We start from the raw sequence: 26,613 nt of genomic DNA, 5'->3' as shown, positions 1-26,613 counted from the left end.
ACTTTGTCTTTTTATGCACAGCTGAAAAGAAATAGTGGGAAAGTGTTGTAATCTTGCTATCTCAAAATACTTATTTTGAAAGGAATACTATATAACCTAGCTAGGTACTAACATAAGGCTATTAGCTGATTTCAAAAAATTAAGCAGAATTGGCCCTGCTTAGTCAAGTTGCAAAAGTCCTTCAGACAAAGTATAGAGCATCTCTCTTCACTTCATTAAAGCATTCCTGATATCTCCAGCTTGCACAATTGCTTTGTCAGTTTGACCTCTTTGTGTGTGCATTTATACTCAGCCTTAATAATAATGATTATATAACCCCACCAGTAAAATAAAATCACATATTATAACAGCGCACGACTTCATATTTTTTGCAATGCTTAATTATGATTGTTAATTAAGCCAGAGTTGAGAGCCTGTCGTGGTTAAAGCGCTAAGCCAGAGACTGTTAAGTTCTAGTTCCATTTTAGGGACAAAGCTAGCTGGGCAACCATGGACCAGTCACCCCCTCTCAGCCCAAAGAAAAAGGCAATGGCAAGCCATTTCTGAAAATCTTACCAAGAGAGTTGCAGGGACTAGCCCAGGCAGTATCCAGGGGTCAAGAATGATTTGAAGGCACACATACACACTGACAAAAAAGCCACAGTTGGGTTCATTTATTAAGCAAAGCCATAAATCAGGGGTCTCCAACTCCCAGATGATGGTCCACTACCAGGCAGTGGCCTATTTGCAACCAGGCCATGCAAGCGGCTGGTCAGCATACATGTGTGAATGTGAGCAGCTCGACTCAGGCAATGGCAAGATAGGTGGCAAATAAATTTAACAAATAAATAAATAAACCTCTCACCCATATAGGAGATAAGAATATTGAACCTATTTTGTTCTCTTCAATTGTCAGAGTTCATTAGAAGTGGGTGGTATATAAATATAATAAAAGGATTTTATGATTATTATTGCAAACAACAGCACTAGAGACTTGGATTAAAAATAGGATAAAGGATAGATCCATTAATTCAGGAAATGCAATCACATAAACCAAAAAAAAGAGGGCAAATTTTGTTATTTTGACTAGAGGTTAATTTTTATAAAGGACGTGGTGGCTCAGGGGCTAGGACGTTGAACTTGTCGATTGAAAGGTCGGCAGCTTGGCGGTTCGAATCCCTAGTGCTGCCGTGTAACGGGGTGAGCTCCCATTACTTGTCCCAGCTTCTGCCAACCTAGCAGTTTCGAAAGCACGTAAAAATGCAAGTAGAAAATATAGGGACCACCTCTGGTAGGAAGGTAACAGCATTCCATGCACCTTTGGCGTTGAGTCATGCTGGCCACATGACCACGGAGATGTCTTCGGACAGCGCTGGCTCTTCAGCTTTGAAACGAAGATGAGCACCTCCCCCTAAAGTCGGCAACAAGTAGCATGTATGTGCGAGGGGAACTTTACCTTTACCTAAATTTTTATAAAAGATGATGGCTAAAGTCTGCCAGGAAGGCATATTTCTCCTTTTTGTTTCTTTTCCAGAAGAACAAAAGAATGTTATAAAGCCATAAATAGTTTTTGAAGCCACAGACATAATAAAAATGTCTCTTATTTTGTGGGATGATATCACACCCACAAAGCGGTAATAGGTCATTGACAGAGAGAGTTTATTTGGAAATGAATGGAAAGCTTTTAATAGCAATTCACTTTTAAATAATCGTTATGGTACTAAAATGTGCTAAATTGTTTTTTAAGTGTAAGGTCCCAGAAGCTTCCCTGAACCACTGAGATGCCAAAGAGTGAGACTCGAGACGAAATTTGCAAAAAATATCCACTTTTATATATGGCCATAAAAAGCTGAGTGACAAAATTAAATCCAAAACATGCAAACAAAATGCATGTAAGGAATAGCGACACCCGTGCGAGAGTGGTTCAGAGTATTATATACATTTTACACTGATAGAAACAAAGTTTACCCAATCAGAGACAAGGTTCATTACCAATGTGATCTTTAAAGTGTTTCTTTGTTCAGGCCCCTGTCTTTTTCCACGTTATCGATGGAGCATTTCTATAGCCTTGTGTAGGCCAATTTGTTTATTCAGCAAGATGCTTTCAGGATAAAGAATTTATGAGGTAGGAAAACTTCCTACTGTGGTTCCTTTACCTATGGAGTCTGATATTTTTGGATAACATTTTTCTTTTATATTTTCAAGGATGTGTCTAGGTTTCAAGCCAAGAATAGAAGCGAGACACAGCAGTGAGATAACAAACTCTACACTAATGCCGACCAGTATTAAGGTTACAATTGACTAAGCTAGAATTAGTTCCTAACAACTGATTTCTGACAGTATACAATAATATAAGCAGAAGCCAATAACAAAGCTTAATTCCTAATAAATGATTTCTAGCAGTATATCATATCAGAAGCAAACAGCAAATCAGTAATTATATAGTAGCATAAGCAATTCATAATAAAAGCAAATAGCCAATATTGATTCATATACTCCTTCATAAACCTTGGGGGATTAGAACCTAACTGGCCTGAACGTATCTAAACATTTATACATAAATGTTTACTAAAGCTTCACTAACCATATTAATATGACTTGCTGATTTCTACTTGATGAGAACAGACAAGTACAGCCGCTGTCATTATTTATTTATTTATTTATTTATTTATTTATTTATTTATTTATCAATCAAGAACGTATTAGGTAATTTATATAATTATAAGCATGAATTGAATATATAAAATAGATACAAGTATAGGAAACATTAGGATAGGGACGGTAGGCACACTGGAGTTCTTATGCACGCCCCTTACAGACCTCTTAGGAATGGGGTGAGGTCAACAGTAGACAGTCTTAGGTTTAAATTTTGGGGGTTTCAGGATGAAACCACAGAGTCAGGTAGTATATTCCAGGCATTGACACTCTGTGGCTGAAGTTATATTTTCTGCAATCGAGTTTGGAGCAGTTTACTTTAAGTTTGTATCTATTGTGTACTCGTGTATTGTTGTGGTTGAAGCTGAAGTAGTCATTGACACTTAGGACATTGTAGCAGACAATTTTATGAGCTACGCTTAGGTCATACCAAAGATGGCACAGTTCTAAGTTTTCTAGGCCCCGAATTTCAAGTCTGGTGGCGTAAGGTATTTTGCGGCGAGCAGAGGAGTGGAGGACTCTTCTTGTGAAATATTTCTGGATACGTTTGATTATATTAATGTCCGATATGCAGTGCGGGTTCCAAACAGATGAGCTGTGTTCGAGAATTGGTCTAGCAAATGTTTTGTATGCTCTGGTTAGTAATGTGATATTACCAGAGAAGAAACTATGCAAGATTAGGTTTACAACTCTTAATGCCTTTTTGGCAATGTTGTTACAGTGGGCGTTGGCACTTAGATCATTTTATATGAGTACTCCAAGGTCCTTGACAGAGTGAGGGTCATCTATAAGGTTGTGTCCACACAGCTTGTATTTTGTGTTCTGATTCTTTTTGCCAATGTGTAGGACAGAGCATTTGTTGATTGAAATTTGGAGTTGCCAATTGTTTGACCATTCCGACACAAAGTCAAGATCTTTTTGAAGGGTAGCAGCATTGTCAGTGATGTTAAATATTTTTACATCATCGGCGAAGAGAACGCAGTTACTTATAATATGATCGTAAAGGTCATTTATGTATAGTATGAAGAGTGTTGGTCCTAGAACGCTGCCTTGGGGGACACCGCTATTTACAGGTGCAGGATTTGATAGGGTGCTCCCTATTTTTACTACTTCTTGTCTGTCTGACAGGAACACAGCTATCCAATTATGTAGGGGTCTTGAGATGCCATAGGATTTTAGTTTTAGAAGTAGTTTGTCATGTATCACTGAATCAAAGGCTTTACAGAAGTCTATGTAAATTGCATCTATTGCTTTGCCCTGATCAAGATTTGTAGTCCATATGTTTTTGCAGTGTAGAAGTTGTAGATTACAGGATAATTTTCTGAAACCAAATTGTTTATTAGAGAGTAGGTTGTTTGTTTCTAGGTGGAGAGTAATGATTAATGATTGATTCCATGATTTTGCCAGTGATGCAGCATAAAGAGATTGGTCTGTAATTTTCAACTAGGCTGGGCCCTCCTTTTTTGAAGATAGGGATGACCGTGACTAGTGACCATAGGTTGGGTAGGGAGCTGGTCCTGAAGGATTTTTCAAAGATTATACTTAGGGGTTCTGCTTTAGCAGTGGAAAGCTTTTTTAAGAAGTATGCACATAGTCCATCAGGTCCAATAGATAGGGATGGTTTTAGTCTGCAAAGTGCCTTTTCAACATTATCTTCTCTGAAATCTATTGTGTTAGATCGTTGTAGTTATTAGTGGTACGACTAGGGAATGTTGGGCATGAGCCATTGCTGTTTACAAAGACTGAACCAAAGAAAATTTAAAGAGGTTTAACTTGCTTTAACTGAAAACCTCTTTAAAGAATCATTGCATTCTTTACCATTGAGTACTTTTAAGGGGTGGGATGGATCTCAAGTCTTTAAGTTTGTTGTTTACAAAATTATAGAAGGTGCAGTTGGATTTCGTGCAGAGGTGGTTTTGTTCTTGTTTGATGTGGTAATTGGTGCATTCAGTCTTTCTTTGGTGGCATATATTTTTATGGCGGCTTTTAAAGTTAGCTACATAGCCAGTTTTGTTTTTTCGCCAGAGAGAATTTTTTTTCAATTGGAGCTTTCTTATTTATATTGGTAATTTGTTTTTCCTGGTTTTGGTGGTGATTTGTGGTACGTATAGTTTAACAACTCTATTGATTTCAAGCAAGAAAATGTTACAATGGTCTTCAGCAGTGTTACAGCCAGAGAATAGAATTTGCCAATCAAGCGATGAGAGGTCAGAGTCTATGAGATCATAGTTGGCTTTTTTGAAGTTGTAGTTGGGTGTCCCATTATTTTGGTGATGATAGATAGATAGATAGATAGATAGATAGATAGATAGATAGATAGATAAGATAAGATAAGATAAGATAAGATAAGATAAGATAAGATAAGATAAGATAAGATAAGATAAGATACAGATATACATCCATATACATATACATCCATATACATATATATCCATACACACACACACACACTCACTCATATATTTTGACTGAGTTCAAAAAAGTCAAAAAAGAGGAACCAACTTCTTCCCTGGTCCAACACCTTAAAGCCACAGGACATAAAATTGACTTTAAAAATACCAGAACTATCGCCAAAACTGAACACTTTAACAACAGAATAATCAGAGAAGCCATCGAGATAGAAAAACGCCCACACAGCATGAATAAACGAGATGATACCTCCCGCCTACCAGCCATTTGGAAACCCGCCCTTATCGACAAACAAGTCCCTAACATGAAGAATGACGCAAGACCCACACTCACGAGTGCCACACAGCATGTCACCATCACACATCCATGCGGAAAGCAAACTCAAACCCACACCGATGATGAAGTACGACCACGGACCAGAAGCCAGACCACAGCTGCATCATTAGCCATTTCAAACCCCTCCAATCCATACATGCAGCAGACTGACACCCACCATGAAGATGTAGCACGACCACGACCACGAAGCCAAACAACAACAATGCAGCTCACCAGCTCAAATCCCCCTGCATCTCAGACCAATCTGAGCACAACCAAGCCCCACCCAAGCCCCCAGCCAATCAGAGCACAGCTAACCCCACCATCCAATTAGAGCACAGCCAAACCCCCAACCAATCAGAACACACCTCCACCCAATCAGAACACAGCCAAGCTCCCAACCAATCAGTTCAAACCCCCACTAGCAGTTAAAAGGAAGAAACAGCTGCGATCACACATTTCTCCTAGAAGCACGAAGCTGTAAACACCTAGCCTGAAGATGACGAATGGGATTTCGTTGAAACGTCGCTAAGACACCTCCAATTTTACACGAGAGAAAACCCGAATAACCAAAGACCTACATACAAACACCCGCAAAAACCTCAGAAAACACACTCACACACACACACACATCTTAACACGATTTATAAATCAACTCATGATTTATTTAGAAAAGTGGGAGTAATCAGTTTAGCAGTACATAGGAATCCACTCAGTAGAGATTCATATACATTGTGCTAAATCAGAATGTATTTTGTTTATGGCTTAACATTAAGATAAATCCAGCCATTGATGGTCCTTCCCCAGTACTGACCTATGTCTGTCGAACATTGAATCAGCAGCAAACTATCAGTCTGCTTTTCCCACTGTGTTCCTGATATATGCCTCTATTTATAACACTGACAATCTTCTGACTTCCCTTCAAGCAACAGTTAACAAAGCCTAACTATTTTTGCCCATTTTGAAGCCATCCTAAGACAGCATCCAGATAAGGGTAAAACGCTACTTGATCAATTCCACAAGAGAGAATATTAAATGGCCACCCAATAGAGAACATTATGGGGTAGGATTAGACTATCACCCATGGCTGTAAATTAAATTACTTAAAGTACAGTCCTGAACTGCAAACTATAAGAAATAATGCGAGTGCTGTTTTTATTAACAAGCCCTTTTAATTATGACATATATTTCTTTTAAAGGAATTTATCTTTTTTGAAAAATAAATCATGAGATTTTTTTTTCAGTCAGGCAGTTTTCTAAATGTTAATTGCTCCTGGGATTACTCACTCTTTTCTCTTGAACATTCTGTGAATCATTCTCCCTTTTGTTTTTGCAGTAAAAAGTTCAGTTGGGTGGGGTGGTGGGAAAATGACTTTTAGTTACTGCCAGAAGACTGACTTCTCCTTTTCCCCCCCAATTTCTTCTTCATGAACCTTAAATCCTCCTAGATGTAAATAAGCAATTTCAATCAGGACTGAAATATACATGACCGGAGAGAAGTCCTTCATGCTCTGCCTTGCGTTTTCCAGACCCATTTCTATTATGTAAGAAATCAGATGATGAAATACAATAGGATGCTAATCAGAGCCATAGAGAGTTTATTGTACACATAAACTGCAGTAAATATTCAAAGGCCGTCATCTTCTTTTAAATATTTTGTGTCAGACCTTGGAGAGATAGTGCAGACGAAAAACAGCAACCATGAGAACTAGAACTCCCTTTTATTGTAAAGTAACAGAATCTTGCCAAGTCCGAAAACAGATCTCTTCTCCCTTGACTTTATAGTCCCCAAAACTAGGGAGGATCTCTTCAAGATACAGTATTTACCACATGCCATTTTTTTCTGGTGATACCATGGTGGCACAGTGGTTAGAATGCAGTATTGCAGGCTAACTCTGCTCACAGCCAGGAGTTCGATCCCGACTGTCTCAAAGTTGTCTGAGCCTTCCATCTTTCCGAAGTCAGTAAAATGAGGACCCAGATTGTTGGGGGCATTTGTAAACCACTCAGAGTGCTGTAAAGCACCATGGAGTGGTATATAAGTCAAAGTGCTATTGCTATTGCTATTTCTGCAGGCTAAATTGCCTCTTATCTGACCTTTGCCTAGGCTGCTGCTGTTGCTGCTGCTGCTGCTGTTGCTGCTGCTGCTGCTGCTGCTGATCTTCTTGTCTCTCAAGGATATTTTCAGGATTATTATACTTCCTTATTTGTTTATCACGCAAACTTTGAACATTCCTAAGTACAGCAAGATTTTCTCTGGAAAAAATAATAATAAATGTTTGGCCTATGGGACCTGACTTTTTGAATGCCTACTTTATTACATCTGTGCATCTTTGCCTGCCATTATACAAAAATCCATCTTTGTTGTCATATGAAAGATCTTCCTTTGCAGAGCTATCCAACCAAAAATTCTCACGGAAGATGAAAATGCAACTTGTTGAAATCTGACTATTGAATTAGCTAATGCAATAAAACAATGTTACATCTATTTCGCTGAGATAAATCTCCATTGGCATATTTTTCTGGGGTCATAGATATAAAAAATGAAAAATTGATGCAATATATTGAAGAAGTAACATTAGTTGTTCCTTTTTATTACGGTTGGTCAACTGGACAAACTGGTATGAATGTTAGTGACTAAGTCATAGATAAAATTATTGTACTTAGAAAACATATGCCACAAAACAGAGCTTCTGTGGTCACACCCGTTTTCATTATCACAAGATATCAGATAGTCCTTGCGTAACAACTACTTGTTTAGCAACCATTCAAACTTGCAACAGAGCTGACCAAATGGTATTTACAATCATTCACGTGATCACAATCTGGGCATTTGATTATGATGATGATGTAGCTTCTGGCAAGCAGTCAGTGGAAAAGCTAGCAGATTGCAAATGCTGACATGATATCTTTGCTTAACAATCTGCAAGGTCCTTAACAACAGCAACTAGGAGTTGCTGTTGCTGACGCTATGCAGGAGAGTCATGTGATGTCATACTTTACAACCACATTACTTAGTGATGACAAGTCCAATTCCAATTGGCATTATTTATTAAGGTCTATCTGTACAGGTAGTCCTCGACTTACAATTCACTTAGTGACTGTTTAAAGTTAACAACCACACTGAAAAGTGTCTTATGACCATTTTCCCACATTTATGACCACTGCAACATCCCCATGGTCACATGATCAAAATTTAGATACTTGGCAACTGACTCACATTTATGATGGTTGCAGTGTCCTGGGGTCACCTTTTGTACTTTCTGACAAGCAAAATTAATGATGAAGCCAGATTCACTTCATAACTGCATTTCTAATTTAACAACTGGAGTGATTCTCTTAATAAAGGAGGCAAGAAAATGGGACAAAACACAATAAATTTCTCACTTAGCAACATAAATGTTGGGCTCAGTTGTGGTCGTAAGTTGAGGACTACCTGTATTGAAAAATCAACTAATTTTACAATGTATTAAACCAAAATGTGATTAATTGGTTTTTGGTTCAGTACATTGAAGAAGACCCTATAGAACTTAAACCCTGGGTTTTCAGCCATAAACATAATCCTTGGCTTACAATGGTTCATTTAGTGACCATTGAAAGTTACAACAGCACTGAAAGAAGTGACTTACGACTAGCTTTCACACTTACGATCGTTGCAGCATCGCCATGGCCATGCGATCAAAATGTTGGCATATTTGGCAACTGGCATGTATTTATTGCAGTTGCACTGCCCCATGGTCATATGTTTACCATTTGTAACCTTCCCAGCTTCCTTCTGACAAGCAAAGTCAGTGGCGGAAGCCAGATTCATATAATGAGATGAGGCACTTAACATCTGCAAGGATTCACTTAACAACTAGGGCAGAAAAGATTGTAAAATGGGGCAAAACTCACTTAACTGCCTTCTTTAGCAAGGGAAATTTTGGGATTGTAACTCAAGGACTACTTGTACATGATTTGTCTATCTTGGCAATTATTGACAGAGTGGTATATCACTATAAAACATATTGTAAGTGATATGTTATATATTTCAAAATGTATCAGGAATGTAATTCCAAGTGTTCATAACTAACGATCTATTGTATTTGACTTTCATGCAACTTACCTAAACATATCCTATGTACAATATTTTACATCAGATACTAATGGAAGAAAATTATTGTAAAAAGGCCAACGTGTTTAAACTGAATAATTGTTCATAAGCATGTTTGTATGTTTCAATGAAAACAACATATCACATCGTGTTTGGCAGTAGGTTTATTTTTTTAAAAAAGATACAAAATTCTCCGCAAAGGACCATATTTACTTATCTACTGGATGTTTTCATCAAATAAAACAGTGAAAAAGCAAAAACTGGGTGCTTTGGAGGGGATTATTGGGCCTCCTATTAGATTTAGCAGATGTTGTTCTTGGGTTGGACTGATGGATCAAGATATGCAATCTTGATCTTTTCAGATAGAGGAAATGAGTTGTACCACTGACTCCCAAAGCTTCCGGATGTAACAAGCAAACAATTGTTGTTCAATACATATGGAAACAGAAATTTCAGCAGTTAAAGTCAATTTTATTTCTATCTTTCAATCTATCTGCACACCACATGACTGAGAGAAACGGAAGAGAGATTTACTAGGCAGTTTTGATGTTAACAGGTTTTATGGAGATTTTGTATTCAGTTCTGGTTCATAAATAAAAATCAATTACAGAAACATTAACTAATAGAAGTGCAATCTGGAAAAATACATTCTCAACTATATAGAATGAAATATTTTCTGGTGTATAAGGATGCAAATATGCTCCATTTTTTTCAAAGACACACAAAACATAATTGTAGCTCTGCTAACTAAACAAACAATCAATAACAACAAAAAACCATCAAAGCTATCTCAAGGATAATATGCCAGTTGAAGGATTAGATAGTTTAGTCCAGTTCCAGGCTAGGAAGTAGGAGACTGTGAGCTCAAGTCTTGTCTTAGCCTTGAAAGCCGACTCTGCGACATTGGGCCAGTCACCCTCTCTCAGCCCAACTTATTGCCACCTTGAGTTATTTGTAACAATAATAAAGGTCGGGTACAAATACAACAATAAATTTCCAAAATATGTGCATGTTTTACATTTCTAGCAAAGCTTTACCATGTTTTACAAAGGATGATTACAAAACTAGATGGCAAGAAAAAAATTGAGGAAATTGTACACTCACTTCATTCAACTGTGTCATGAAGTGTGACAGCACCACCTAGTGAGAATGTCCAGTTATAATCATATAGAATAGAATAGAATTTTTATTGGCCAAGTGTGATTGGACACACAAGGAATTTGTCTTGGTGCATATGCTCTCAGTGTACATAAAAGAAAAGATACATTCATCAAGGTACAACATTTACAACACAATTGATGGTCAATATATCAATATAAATTATATATATATAATTATATTATATATATATATATATATATATATATATATATATATATATATATATATATATATATATATATATATATCAATATATTTCCTGAATAACTGCAAATATGCTATGGAAATGATCATTTAAACACAGAGACATAGCTACTAGTAAAAGGAGAGTATTTGTAGCTTAGAGATGAAATGAGGGGTCCCTGGTATTCTCTGAGCTTTTTCTTTCTTTCTTGAAGACATCTCATTACCCAAGTTAGGTAACATCATCACTGCTTACTAGCACTGATGTTACCTAGTTGAGGTAATGAAAAATCTACAAGGAAGGAAGCCCAGACAGCGCCAGGAACCCCTCACATATAGCTAGCTACATATAGGGTTAGAAAAAAATGAAGGGACCCCAACATGTTTGATAATGGCAGCTTTTCCTCCTTAACTCAAAACAATTGGAAAAATTTGAAAAGTTAGCCTCAGTGGCATCTATCTATCTATCTATCTATCTATCTATCTATCTATCTATCTATCTATCTACGAATTTTTAAAGTTGAAATTTAGTGAATTGGGTACTTTTGAAGGGTCCTCCCCCCATTTCAGCTCTGTTCATATAATCCAGAAAATTCTTTACCTAATTTCATAACTTATGGTAAATTCCCGCCTGAAAAAATCATCCCCATCTAATAGCCTGTCCAAGATTGCATGGTCTTTAGTGTTATTTGTATATCTGTTTTACCTGTTTCTAGGGAAATTAGTAATGGAAAATGTACTACTTATGAATTATTTATTTTCAGATAAGGATGAGACATCCAATACCACTATAATCTTGAAATGGGGAGTACCCATAGGCAAAAAGGTAAATATATAGGGAGATCCTACTGCAGGGAAATCAGAAACAAACTGATATTCCCAAGCGTCATCATGGGTAAATGGATGGGTTTGATTTTCTCATATTTTGAGAATGGGAACACTACTGCTTCATTTTTTTATTTCTAGAAAACTTTATTCTAATATTTTAAATTAAGGTAATGTTTGCAATAGGTAGATCATGGGTATTGCTTTTAATGTTTGTTTCTTTTTTCTCCTCCTTACAGTAACTTCCAAAGTGATTTTTCTTCTGCATTGTACTGGCTTGGCTCAATTATCATTCTATGCTTCTCTTGTGGGAGCTTACAATTTCACTATATGTAACCATACAGCTATTAAAACAGACTATCAAAATATACTAAAGGTATGGCACTGGTGGGAATAAGGGTAGAATGTATAGATACAGCAAATTAGATAGTGTCTGGAATAGTTGAAATCAATGATAGATTCTCTAAGAATAAATGCTTTAAGACTTAAAAGTCAGGTGGCATCCTCAAATGGAAATAGTTTCACCATCATCATCATTCAGACTGCTGGATTTTCTACCAAAAATGAGAATGTCTTTATTTTTAATGAATAAAACTAGTGCAGTGAAGAGTCATAGTTCTTATGCCCCTTAAATTTTTAATAATTAAAATCAAACTTGCCCTAACAAGGAATAGTTTATTCTGACAGTCTGGTTTTTAAGCACTGCTGTTTGAAGCCTCATTGAAATTCAAAAGGGCTTATTTTAAAGTAGAAGTTACAGAACATCAGATTTAGGGTAACTGCATTTTAAAAAAATATTCATTTTACCTCTACAAGAACTTTTGCGAGTAAAGAATTCCAAGCAGTTTTTACTGACAATTTCTCAAAAAAAATGTTAACCAAACAAATTAATTTCTTCTTTAATTTCTTTTAGAACATTATTGCAAAGGACTTGACCAAGGTTTGTTTTATTCCACTCTCTTACATGCGATTTTAACTGAATCATAATTCTATTCTTTGGGCTTCAATTATAAATTAGTCTATGCACAGCATACTTAAATCCATATATAAATCTGTATGTATTTTCCAAGAGAAAGAGGAGAATTAGATCTAGAAAACCGTTTTTAGACATACATATTGCAGAAACAATCTTATTAAATGATTAGTAATACTTTCGTTTCACTTAAACTATTGTTCACAATTGTTTAGAACATATTATAAAATTCGTTATGGCTTAAATAGACAGGATCCCTGAATATTTTGGTGTATAATTATGTGCCTAGTAACTTTTTCCTATCAATACTTAGCTCTCTTGCTTAAAAGTGTATGTATATCGCTCATTACTTTATTCTTCCTCTCTAGGCAAATATTAAAAAAAGCGTTAAGAACTGTTGTACAGTGGAGGTAAGATTTTATGTTACTTGGAAAAAACAATTTTAAAATGCTTAAGGAACTAACTAGCCACAACACAAATCTATTGTTGCATGTTTACTTGTTTTTGCAGCCTTCTAAACATTATAAATTGTATGTTAGATAATCTTTATTGTCACTTTTTTCTGTGACTACACTGGTACACACAAACTCACACAAATTACAGACTACCGGTATTTAGAATACATAGCAGAAAAAAGTGTCTTGAGAGTTAACACGGTTGATATTATAAAATATATTTGTAAACCACTGTGATTCTTCCTTTTAAGTAGATAATATTAGGAAGAAAAATAGGTTACAGGTTGTCCTAACCCCATTGGCTACTAACAGTACCTAAAACGTTTTCACATAGCCCAATTCCTAAAACGCTCAAAGCAAATTAAAATTATAAAAGGAAATTTCTTATTTAAAAATAAAAAGTAAAACATTTTCCAAGGAAGGAGAGTGCGATGACGGGGAAGTTCGGAGCTTCTTTATCCCGCATTAATCCATAGATTTCTTTTCCTTGGTGCTCTACATAATTGGCAGGATCCTAAAGCTTACCTGGAGCTAACTAGGGAGTGAATTCACGTGGAGCATTGCACCTTCGTACAGTTAAAGCCGCTTCACTGAAAGCTTTTAACTCCACCTTTTTTCAAATGCTGTGTCGCACCTCTGATACGCTGATGAGATTGGGCGCCCATTGGAGGAGACTGCACGGGTGGGGAAGACGAGCAGCCAGTCCTCAGCCAATAGCCTGCAGGGATGCCTTGGTTTAGCGATCCTTTTCAAACTTCGTCCTCTTTTCTTCTTCTTTCCCGGAAAGTCTCAAGCTGTGTTATTGGGTTGCATCTACCACTTCACCGAAGCCAACTTCTCTGCATCGAAAATCCGGAATTTCACCAATGCCCTCCTGAGAAATTACTGCCACGGCAACTCCGAGGTAAAAAACAAACAAACCGGACTGTCAAAGAGACGAGGGGGAGTTGGGGGGGGGTCAAAAAATCCGGGTGAAGCAAGATTACGATGTTCCAAATAATGCTTATGAGCCAGGGAACCGCCCTTCCGATGAGTAGAAGGCTGAAACTACTTGTTACAGCGATTGTCGCGTAGTTGCGACATAGTCTGATCTACAAGCCCTGATCTCCCTACCAGAAAGGAATACTTGGGGTAAGGAAAAAAAGAACTTTATCCGCAGATTTCAAAGCTGAATCCGTTCAAGATAAAGTTTACTATCTAAATGAGTCCGCAAATGCAGTGGCTTTCCCAGGGCGGGGAGAAGGCTGCGCCATCCTCTGCATGCTTGCTTTGAGGATGGGGGTGGGGGGGGGAGAAAGTATATAGGTTTGAATCTTAACAATGTTCTGATGCTCGCCTTTGTTGCCTGTGGAAGAATAGGGCTCACTGACTAGCAAATAATGCTTAGGGTCAAGGTGTAAAAATGCCTTAAGTGTGAAGCCAAGCAGGAGAGAAAAGGCTCTGGTTAGCATTGCAGAATTCGGCTTGGGCATTTTATATCAGAGATGTAAAGGTTTTGTCCTGCGTGACAGACAGTGGTGGTGTGGTTTATAGGCAGCTTCGAAGAATCGGCATGTATAGCAACCAAGTGCTTATCGTGTTTCTACCAATATATGCAGTTAATGTGTAGTGTTGATTAGAGAATTTAGAGGTTTTCTTAATGCAGATAATCCACATGAAAGACCACAGGAGAAAATTTAAAATATACTTAAATTGGCAGCATCTGGCTTACTTGGTTTGGGGTCTGGCTTATTTTGTTAGGTCAAGCCTGGTTGGTACTTAGTTGGGAACAGCTCCCCCTCCCTAGAATTTCAGACTTGTAGGTTAGAAAGGAAAGTTTTAAAAATCTCTCACAAAAAGCAAATGACTTCTTTCTATTGCCAAGAAGGCTGTATGAATTTATTTGTATCCTGTATTTTTTTTACAAATAACTCAAGGCAGAAAACATATCCAACACACACTTATTTTCCCCACAATAACCCTGTGAGGTGGGTTAAGCTTAGAGGGAATGACTGGGTCCAAAGTTACCCAGCTGCCTTTCATGCCTAAGGCAGGATTTGAACCAGAGGTGGGTTTCAGCAGGTTCTGACCAGTTCTGGAGAACCGGTAGCAAAAATTTTGAGTAGTTTGGAGAACCGGTAGTAAAAATTCTGACTGGCCTGCCCCCATCTATTCTCTACCTCCCAAGTCCCAGCTGATTGGGAGGGAATGGGGATTTTGCAGTAACCTACCCCTCCCACGCCCACCAAGACATGCCACCACACTCACAGAACTAGTAGTAAAAGGTTTTGAAATCCACCACTGATTTGAACACATGGTCTCACACTTTCTAGCCTGGTGCTTTAACCACTAGACCAGACCTGGGCATTTTATGGGCCACATATGATCCTTTGGTTGTCACTGTCCAGTCCATGTGACATCAATCTGAAATTAAAAATTAAATATAAAGTGTACACCATGCATGCAATGTAACTGCATTGCTTTTATTTTGAAGGTGATTGCTATTGTTTTCAATTTACTTATGTATGTTCGTGCATGCCTATGCACTTTCACAGCCCTGTTAGTTTGACCCTCCACAACAGTCCCAATTTTTTATGTGGCCCCTTGGGAAAATTAATGATCCACTCCTGGCACTAGACCAAAATGGATGGCCATTAAATCAAGAGTCGTGGTGGGCAGTAGTTAGAATGCAGTATTGCAGGCTAATTCTGCCGACTGCCAGCAGTTCAATTCTCACCAGCTCAAGGTTAACCCAGCCTTCCATCCTTCTGAGGTCGATCAAATGAGGACCCAGATTGTTAGGGGCAATATGCTGACTCTGTAAATGGCTTAGAGAGGGCTGTAAAGCACTATGAATCAGTATATAAGTCTTAAGTGCTATTGCTATCCACAGTCAAGCTCAACTGATATTTAATAAAATTGTAAGAAAAGTTACATGGATTCAAGAACAGAAGCATCTAAGGTTCACCTAACTGGCAAAATATTAAATTTTCAGATCTAAACTGATGGATCAATTTCATAACACAATTGTGTTAATAATTGTTAATGGAATGAAGACAAAGCAGCTTTCAGTGAACAGGTAGTTTTTGAAAACACAGGACTTATTTTAGTGATTCATGTAACTGGCTTGATTTTAAAATTTCAAATTTGCTTTTATGGGTTTTAATTTTTTGTAAATTTTATAGGGTGTTATTGTATTTTAAATTTTTGGCCAATTGAATAAGTTTTTTAAGGGGTTGTTCTTAATATTATATGTATTGTTCTTTTTGTATTTTATTCTGGCTGTGCACCACGCTGAGTCCTTCGGGAGAAGGGCGGTATACAAATTAAAATATTATTATTATTATTATTATTATTAATATTATTATTATCTTGCAAATAATACTTAAAATATGTGATTTCTGACTCATAGGCCAATGGATCTCAGAATCATGGATGGACAAAATGTAACCGGACACCAAGGCATAGTAATTATTTACTTCTGGAACTCAGAGAAATGTGGTACAGCTATGAAGCAAGATAGAAAAACTTAATTGGAAATAAATCTTTACTGAACCATGTTTAAACAGGTTTATATTTTTTTACAAAGTTTATTTTTCATGATATTAATTTATTTTGTATGAACATTTAAACATACATGTATGTCCTAAAATCATCTAACACAATAAATACTTTAATTACCTGCTGTATAATTTAGAGTCTGCTGGCTTATTCATGGTGTTGCACAGCCCAGACAAACCCCTGACGCAGCCTCCTAGACATACAACTATTAGTTTAACGAGGGTTCAAGATTATGGTGGCATTGGAAAAAGTGGCTTATATCGCACCACCCACATGATCATAATTTGGACACTTGGCTCACATTTAAGACTGGTTGCAGTGTCTTGTAGCCACACAATCATAATTTGCAACTTTCCCAGCTGGCTTCTGACAAGCAAAGTCAATGGGGGAAGCCGGATTTGCTTTGCAAACTCATGATTCACTTATTAATCATGTGATCTGCTGAACTATTGTGGTAAAAGTTTTCTAACTCACTGGGTCCATTCATACAATGACTTGCTTAATAATCACATCATTTAGTGACCAAAATTTTGATCTCAATTGTGATGATAAGTTGAGGACAACCTGTACAGCAATTTGGTCTCTCTCTTTTTTTACATTTAGAGGAAAGGTGGGTAAGGAAAGATACTATGGAGAGTTGCAAGAACATGCCTAGTATGGACAATGTAGACAGGTTTTCTCTCCCTTCTGCATAAGTGTAGAACTTGGGACTGTCGATTAAAATTAAATGCAGAAAGTTCCAGATCAGTAGAAGAAAATTCTTCTTTCTTTCTGTTATTCTTAAACAACAGAATTTGTTGTTATTGAATGTAGTCATGTCATATTAGCTTGCTCAGATTCCATCCTCTGTGGCTCAGACTGTTAATGCAGTCTGTTATTAACAGCAGCTGCCTGCAATTACTGCACGTTCTAGTCCCACCAGGCCCAAGGTTGACTCAGCCTTCCATCCTTTATAAGGTAGGTAAAATGAGGACCCAGATTGTTGGGGGGGCAATAAGTTGGCAATATACAAATAGAATGAAGGCTATTGCTAACATAGTGTAAGCCGCCCTGAGTCTTAGGAGAAGGGCGGGATATAAATGCAAATAAAAAAAAATACGTTGGATTTAGCATGGTCCAGAACACTCAGCCCACTAATTAGCTGGTCCACAGTTTGATGCAGTTGGACTTTTCTTATTTTCCAATATACATTGTGAATAATTCAAGAATAGAGATTAAGTAATACTGTTTGTCACATGCACTAAAAATACTGCTCAGAGCCCATATAAGGATCGGTGCCAGGGGTGAAATGTTCCCAGTTCGGACCGGATCGGGTGATCCAGTAGCGATAGGGGCGGGTAGTTTGGAGAACCGGTAGCAAAAATCCCTCCCCCCCCCACCCATGCCCACCCAATCACCTGGTCCCCATTTGCCTATTTGGCAGCTTGCTGCTTCTTTCGGGCTCGCCTTGCTTCATCTTCTGCAACTCAATCCGCCTGCCTGCAATCCATCTCATGGTGAGCAACTCAATCTGCCTGCCTTGTCTCTTGAATTGGGTAAGTAACTGGAGGGTTTTTTTGGGGGGGAGATTTAAAAAAATAGTTAATTGGGGGTTTTTTGGAAAAAAAATACATAGCAATTTAAAGTTAAGGAAGATTTAAATTTAGCTGCTTTTATCTAAAAATATAAATTAAATAAAACAATAAAATATTTGTGCAGCTTTCTGAGATTTGATGTGTTTCTGTAGTGTTTCACTCTAACTACACAAACACATAAAATCTCACAAAGCTGTATGTGGCATTTTGTGTGTGTGTGTGTGTGTGTGTGTGTGTGTGTGTGTGTGTCAGTTGTGTTGTGTGTGTGTGTGTGTGTAAAGTGTGAAAGTTGGTTTTTGTACCTCTTATTGTTTTGTGTACTTTGTTTATTATTTTTATTATTTATTGTTATTGGCCATGCCCACCCAGCCACCTGACCACCAAGCCACGCCCACCAATTAAGCCACACCCATAGAACTGGTAGGGGAAATTTTTAGATTTCACTCCTGATCTGTGCTATATGGATATCATATGAGTCCTCGCTTTACTACTGTAAATTGTAATTGAGTCCAGATTACTATTGTAAGTCATTGTGGTTGAAAATTGAGGTATCATGTGACAAGATCTGATTTTTGACATTTTTTTCAATGGCCATTAAGCTAATGCCACAGTCACAAAGCAAATGACAAGGTAATTAAGTAAATCAATTTTTCTCAATAGGCATTTTTGCAGAAAACCAAAAGTAAATAATGGAAACAGGCAGAAAAATTTGGAAATCATGGTCACATGACCATGGGATGCTGCAAACAATCGTAAAAGGGAGCTAGTTACCAAATACCCAAAATGCAATCATGTGATTATGGGGAGAAATTGAAGACTGTCTATATATTAGTTAAATTGAACTGCATTTACTGTTTAGCTGATCATTCCATTTAAAGAGATCCTTCAGGAGTTCTTTACAGAGGCTTTTTATAATCACAGTTTCATTTACTGCAATTCAGCTTCCTAATAAAAGCATTTCTTAAAGTCTAGTTAATAGTTATAAATATGAATTTCACAAAATAACAATACATATATCTATCTATCTATATATCACAATATTCCTTTTGTAGTAAGCAAAGTTATGTAAGCACTAAAAGAAATAAGAAATATTAAGTTAAAAAAAGGGATGAGATAACAGAAGAAAATAGAGATGTTTTCATTAAGCAGCCATTGTTTTCTTTTACAGACAAACCTAACTTCATTGTTTTGCAATGTATACTTTTTCTGGTGCAATTTGAACATTAAAATAGGCTGAAAGGAATTAGAGTGAGATATTCATATGTCATTAAAATAACTTTAAGGAGATTAAGGATATTAAACAAAACAATATGCTCAAAATTTATTAGAGCAGCAGACACAGACTTACTCCAATCCCTGTTATGAACCAATCTCTTATTATAGTGCTAGAAGAGTAATATGTATTTATGTGCTGGCGCTTACATTCATTGTAATCCAGCAGGACATGAGGCAATTTGTGAAATGAACTGTATTTTTTTTTTTATTGTTTGAGGGAGGGTGCCTAATGCCAGAATTTTTTGTTAGTTTGGTTATTTTTTTCTTTTATAATATCAGGTAGCTGCACTGACATAATTCCTACATACATACAATAGAAAATACAAAAAAAAAATTACCATGTAGATAAAAAGTCAGATAGCATACATGTGAAAATTTATCACATACAAGAAATATATCAGGTTATTATCTATTACTATTAAATACAGATCATAAAATCCAACCAAGTTTGATGATAATGTAATTTCTATTTATGAAATCTCATTACTTAATCTGTGGTTGTTTCCTAATGTGACAATTGAAAAGGCTTATTAAGCTAGAAAATTGTGATTTTATTGTTTTTGATTGCTCTAGGGAATCACTTTTCTGTGAGATGGGCAACTATACAAATACGATGAATAACTAAATGAATAATGAATAAATAAGATTGAGTATCATTAGCATGGGAATAATGGCTCAGTGGTTACAAATTCTGAGAGTGTCAGCTAGAAGTTGACAGCCCTGGTTTGAGACCTGAACGCCACGTGACAAGGTGAGCTCCCATCCTTGACCCATTTCCTGACCACTTAATAGTTTGAAAACATGCAAATGTGAATAAATAAGTACCACTTCGATGGGAAGGTATCAGTGTTCCATGTGCCTTGGTGTATAGTCATGCTGGCCACACGACTACAGAAATGTCTTCGGACAATGTCGGCTTCTTCAGCTAAGAACGGAGATGAGCGCCACTCCTTAGAGTCAGACACAACTGAACAGAAGAAACCTTTACATTTATCATTAGCATATTGATAGTACTGAATCAGTGGTGGGTTGCTCCTGGTTCAGTCCGGTTCTATAGAACACAGGTGGGAGGCTCCTCCCCCGGCCCCAACATCATCATGGGTGATCTGCGCATGTGCAGAAGCTTTCCATTGTGAACCAGTAGTAAAAGTAAGTGGAATCCACCCCTGTACTGAATCCACACCTGTCATATTGCTTTTCTCAGTCCCTTTAAGTATTGTATTGTAATATTTCTTACCCCCAAAGATAGCAAAGTACAAATAAGTTTGGCATAAGAAAAAAATGCATGGTGAATATATTTCAGTTCTGGTAAAACACCTAATCACCATTTGTGACTTCCTTGCTCCCCAGCTTCACTCAAGCAAAGCCAATGGGGAAACCAGCAGAGAAGGTCACAAGTTGCTCTAATAAGTTCCTGCAGTCTTCCTGCATCCATCTCTCACTGTGCTACACACACACACACACACATATCCCATGGCTTCTCTGCCTTGCACTGTGCTATCCACCCCAGTCTTTCTGTGCTTATGCCCTGCCACACCATTTATACATTGTCACATTTCTATATTTGCACTATGCCTCAACACTCACCTCCTCTGGCCACCAACTTGTGGGCTACCTGCACTAAGCCTCCTCCACCTTCCTGCAGCACACACACACACCATCACACACACACTCCTTACCTTGGTCTTCCACTGTTTCCCCTTTAATGACTTTCACCTCATAGAATAGAATAGAATAGAATAGAATAGAATAGAATAGAATAGAATAGAATAGAATAGAATAGAATAGAATTTTCTTATTGGCCAAGTGGGATTGGACACACAAGGAATTTGTTTTGGTGTATACGCTCTCAGTGTACATAAAAGAAAAGATACGTTCATCAAGAATCATAAAGTACAACACTTAATGATAGTCAGGGTACAAATAAGCAATCCAGAAGCAATATCAATATAAATCGTAAGGATACAAGCAACAAAGTTACAGTCATACGGTCATAAGTGGAAGGAGATGGGTGATGGGAACGATGAGATTGGGGTAACTCTTGGGGTTACGATGGCAACCTGGACCTCCAGGACTGTCATGGCTAAGTGATGTAGTCACGTGACATCACAGTTTATAATTGCATCGCTTAGCGACAGCAGTCCTAGTCCCAGTTGCCATTGAATCCAAGGTTGTGATTCTGTTAAACATTCTGTGCATCAAAATTGAGAAGCAGAAAGTGGGAACTGTATATTACTTCATGCTTTTGTGTACTACATTAGGGAATAGTTCTAGCTATAGGTACAATAGTCTTAACTTAATGACAATTGGGACCAGCAACGCCATCGTTAAGTGATGGAGTTAAGTGAGACATCATGTGACCACAATAGCCTCACTCTGGCTACAGTTAAGCGAGACATTATTTGACTACAACTTGGAATTTTATTGCTGATAGATGAATACTTAAGGCTGATTTACATCGAATTTGGGGGAGTTCATTTTCATAAAATTCTTTAATGATCGCTCCTATACCAACGTGGTTAATAATTGCAATTAAAAACAAAAAACAAAAACACTGTAGCGTGCGTTTGCTCAGTAATCCGTAGACCGGGTTGCACGTTTATTCTGAATAAAAGCACCTTAAAGAATACATGAAAGGAGCGTGCCTACAAAGCAGAAAGAAAAGCAAAAACGCGCGCTCCCAGCATTCGGAAGAGGCGGACTACACACCAAGCGGAACTAGAGAGCCCCTGAACCAAATCAGCGAAGGAAGGCGAGCCGCTTTAGCGTACGGAATTAGCAGAGAGCGCGCCGGAAGTAGTCAGGAGCATTTCCGGAAGCCCTATAAGGTGTTTTTTTTTAAAGGAAAAAGAAAAAAACGTGGTTGGGGAGGTTTGTCGGATGATGTCGGCTGCTGGTGCTGCTGAGTCGGAGGAGCCCAGCAGAGGCAGCGGGCTCTTTGCTGGCTTCCGCGTGCTCGGCCTCCAGTGCAATCACCTGGCGCACGTGCTGCGCTACCACCGACGCCACCGCGAGTTCTACCTGGCCACCGCGGTGGGGAAGAGCTTCCACACTTACAACGTGAGTCGCGTTTGCTCCTGTGCGTAGATTCAGCCGCCACACACACGTTGACCACCGTCGTGTCTTCTGGCTCTGCTCATTTATTTTCCTTCCAGGAGTAGTCCCGTTATATATGTGTCATATGATATATGCGGGTATTGTCATGTTTATGTAGTGTTTGTTGGAGGTGGTGACCCTTGGAGAGCTGTATGCAACGAAATCTCATTTTAATGTATGCCAATTAGTGTACATTTAAAGTGATAAAAAAGTCTATATAAGTTTATGGTCTTTTTTATGAAGCAGGAACCACTCCTGCATCTAAGAAAGAATATGTAACTGCCTTGACTCATAGATGACAGCACCTCCTGGATTTAGATGTTCTGATAATGTGGGGTTGGTCAGGCTGCTTTGATTAACAATCATGCAGATGGTTAATAAATCTGGAGCCTTTTATCAGAAGAATCACTGTTTATTTAATATTGCTAGGCACAGCAGAAAAAATAAACTCATGAGTGTTTTTACTTCATTTCCTGGCTAATGAATCTCCTGAAAGGCTCAGAGGCCTTTAGACCCAACAGATCCTAAAGGTAAAGGTTCCTCTCGCACATATGTGCTAGTCGTTCCTGACTCTAGAGGGCGGTGCTCATCTCCGTTTCAAAGCCAAAAAGCCAGAGCTGTCCGAAGACGTCTCTGTGGTCATGTGGCCAGTATGATTAGACAACAAAGGCACATGGAATGCTGTTGCAACAGATCCTAGCTGTGGCTTATTTCCATGACACCCATGAGGATAATATCCTGACTTCAACTTGCCAGGGCCCAAGCTTTGTACCATAAAATGAGTAGCCAGTAGTGCCCATTCGTGGCATCCACTAGTTTCTTCATGGCACTGTACCCGCATACCATTCACCTGTGATTCGAGCCTGTTCCCACTTAACAACCCATGCAGTTCTGGGTTAGGACAGCAATCAGGACTTCTGGGATTGCCATTGCTAACAAGTGTAGTCACAGGATATCAAAGTTTATGACTGCATCATTTAGTGACAGAAAATTCAGATTGTCTTCGGACATTGCAACCGTAATTGCAACCGTAATCCAAATTTCCTTATTTTAGAGATCTTTTGGCATGGTTTTTATTCTCCAGAACCAGTTTGAAATACATTTCTGGAAATGAAAGCAATTGTAATGGGTGTTAATGATATTCTGCAATGAAAGTTTAATTAAGATTCCAAAAGCAACTTTAGGTTTCTTGTCCTCAGATCAAAATTAATTTCTTTATTTACCATTTAATGCATAATTTGAAACAAAAAATTAAGAGAGGGCCATAATCAAAATTAGTAATGTCCCACAAAAACAAAAAGCATCTAGAATCAGTAATCCAATTGCATAAACTCATTTACAGATTGCATATCAAATATTAAAACACAAATTGCAGTGTGATTTATTGCCAACTCCCCACCCCAAATGTAGATGTTTCAGTGTTCTGTTTTTATTCTTTCTATAGTTTTAGATTATTAGAAACTTGCACATTGTGATGTTTTATAAAGTAGTTCTTAATTTCAAGATATTCGCTATTTCTATCAAATTATTAAAGTGTCTTAATTTTTCAGGTGAAGAAGTTGGGGATAGTTGCTGTTAGTAAGTATATAATACAAATATGCCTTAATGTGCCACTGTAAAACATTTTCTCTCTAAAAAGTGAAAGTTGCTTTTAATATTACTGCTATGTTGAAGAACCTCTACAAAATGTTACACAAAAGAAATGTTTTTGTAATCTAATTTTAGGATTTTTTTTTCTAAATAGCTTGATCTTTGTACTATGTAATTTTTATTAATGATCTCTATATTATAACTTCCCCTTAAAATATAGCTACTTTAATATCATATAAACATATTAATGACCAACATTATAGCATATCAGTATTGTTGAATCCCAGGACAATCTCTATAATAGCAACATGCATTGAATTTTATAAAATTTATGTAAAGTTTTTAATGTTTGATCAGATCCTTGATATTTTTGTGGAGACCACAGTCCAAAAACAGGATCTGTGCATATATAAGAAAATATTTGGAAAGTAGACAGAGCTCAGGCTGGGATCTGACCAGCCATTTCTCTGTTAATATTTTTTGTTTGTAATTTTAATGTGACATAAATGATGTGTATTGTGTATATGCTTAGTTGATTGAGATGTATTCCATCCTTTATTCCATCCTTAATGAAATGGGCATTGCTAGCCAAGTGGATCCTTCCATATATCACTGACCATGTCCCTGCCACATTGTTCTGGAAAATTAGCAGGCTTTCTGGAGTTATTTTGGGACTTTATAATTATTCTATTGTATGATTAGAAGTATATTATAATGCCAATCTTACAAGTCACGTTGGATAGCAAGATGGGTAGCATATACATTTAATGATTAAAATGATAAAATTATGCAATGACAATTAAGCTACTTTCATGTATTTATATAACTATTAAATCTGACAATTCATTTTTGATTGTGGTGTATTTTCTACTTATTGGCAATGCCAGACTTTCTGAATAGTTACACTGCTGCCTTAAAAATTAAGATGGAGTAAAACTCTGAACAGTGAAGACAGTGGTTCCCCGAAATCAATATGTGTTGGATTATACTGCTATTCCACGAGTTTTAACAAAACAAGTAAATGGGGTGCTCCTTATCCAGATAACTAAAGCAACCTTTGGTAATTAATCTGTCTTAATTCTATATATAGTTTTATATGCCAATGTGTGTGTGTGTGTGTGTGTGTGTGTGTGTGTGTGTGTGTGTGTGTCATAGAAACAATGTATATAGATTGCAATGTTGACAAAATCATAATTACATCATAGTGTTTCCTGGTAATATGTACTTGAAAACAGATTATTTACTTTGGTTTGTTCTTTGATTCTTTTAGGCAATGCCTTGCCACAAAATATTACGTGTTTGGCAGCTGATCGAATGCTGGTCTTTGCATCATGTGGTGCTCTTTTGTATGCTTTTGCTCGCAACAAAGAGGTTTGTACTGCTGTCAAAGAATATGCAGTGATTTGACCTTATACTAAATTTAATTACTGTAAAACCTCAATTTAGAGAAGTTCTATTTTATGAGACATCAGATGCAGTGAACAAAATGTGCATCTAGATATTTTACCAAAATATAGAATGAATCCATTATATCTGAAGTTATATAAATCTTAAATTTATTTCATTTGCAAGCAAATGTAATTATATAAATGGTGTCATACCATTTGCACCATTATACAAAAAAACATAAATTTGGATTCAGTGGATATTCAGGAGTAATGGGGACACATGTCTCTCCCCAAATGGTCCTTTAATCTGAGGGTTTACAGTATTTATATTTAACATAGAGGTATTGAAAATATTTGAATTTAGATTACTTAATATGTGAAAAAATATGCTGCAGGGCCAAATAAGGTACTTCAAAATATACTTTAAAGTAAATTCAGCTGAAATTAATAGGATATATCTAAGAAAACATTATTGAACTCTTGCTTTAAAACTATACAATAGGTATTTAAACATTGTTTTTATGTCAAAGCTGGTTAGAATATGTTAATAGAAATAACATGATTAATCCATTGAAGAATGATGTTTCCATGTATATTCTTAGTAATATTAGAACATAATATTACACTTTGTGTCCCTTTGAAAAGAAAGTGTTCTGTTTCCCTTCCCCCAATACTCCCAGCAAAGAGTCCGTCAGAGGCCTTCCTTTTTTTTCCTTTTATTTACATAGATACATGTCCTGGCCACGTCTACCCACGGGCCTGCCAAGTTTCTGGAGATAACGAGGAAATTATAGATAAGGCCAGAATTACTCACGAATATATTCTTCCCTCCATGAATTAGCTTGCGCCAAATTCATTGTTTTGTCCGAGACAAAAAACCAGGAAGTCCCGCCTCCTATTTATAGTCTCTGCAGATGTCACTGCATGACAATTATGACTTGGCTTTGTCCCAACTCTTCCGCTGCTGCGCACGCCGATCAAGCCTTCGTAACCTTGCGTCCCTCCAAAACTGTTCTTGGGCGTTGCCAAATCAGAAGAAGGCCCGGAGAATCAGGCCTTGCCGGCCCCTCCCTTTGAGTGGGTGCCAGGGAGGAGAGGGCTC

The 26,613-nt window shown here is 37.3% G+C and overlaps 1 protein-coding gene and 1 long non-coding RNA gene across 6 annotated transcripts in view; both read left to right on the top strand.

Annotated features, from left to right (window-relative positions):
• The first annotated feature begins 13,721 nt into the window (after positions 1–13,721).
• Positions 13,722–16,593, top strand: LOC131191368 (uncharacterized). Its single transcript, XR_009153486.1, has 2 exons — positions 13,722–13,952; positions 16,440–16,593. It is a non-coding gene; the product is annotated as an uncharacterized LOC131191368 (long non-coding RNA).
• A 5,648-nt stretch (positions 16,594–22,241) lies between these two features.
• WDR36 (WD repeat domain 36) overlaps positions 22,242–26,613 on the top strand; it is a 38,803-nt gene continuing 34,431 nt past the window's right edge. For 2 of the 5 annotated variants that reach the window (XM_058169311.1, XM_058169308.1), the window contains exons 1-4: positions 22,388–22,497; positions 24,084–24,111; positions 25,011–25,183; positions 25,394–25,494. In XM_058169311.1, coding sequence (XP_058025294.1) covers positions 25,455–25,494 — 40 coding nt within the window. In that variant the 5' untranslated portion in view covers positions 22,388–22,497; positions 24,084–24,111; positions 25,011–25,183; positions 25,394–25,454. Of the gene's footprint in view, positions 22,498–24,083; positions 24,112–25,010; positions 25,184–25,393; positions 25,495–26,613 lie in introns of those variants that run through there. The other 3 variants (XM_058169307.1, XM_058169310.1, XM_058169309.1) reach the window with 3 other exon arrangements.

This window comes from Ahaetulla prasina, chromosome 2 (genome assembly GCF_028640845.1).
Source record: "Ahaetulla prasina isolate Xishuangbanna chromosome 2, ASM2864084v1, whole genome shotgun sequence".
In the NCBI taxonomy this organism is placed as follows: domain Eukaryota; kingdom Metazoa; phylum Chordata; class Lepidosauria; order Squamata; family Colubridae; genus Ahaetulla; species Ahaetulla prasina.
This window is presented reverse-complemented; position numbering and strand designations above follow the sequence as displayed.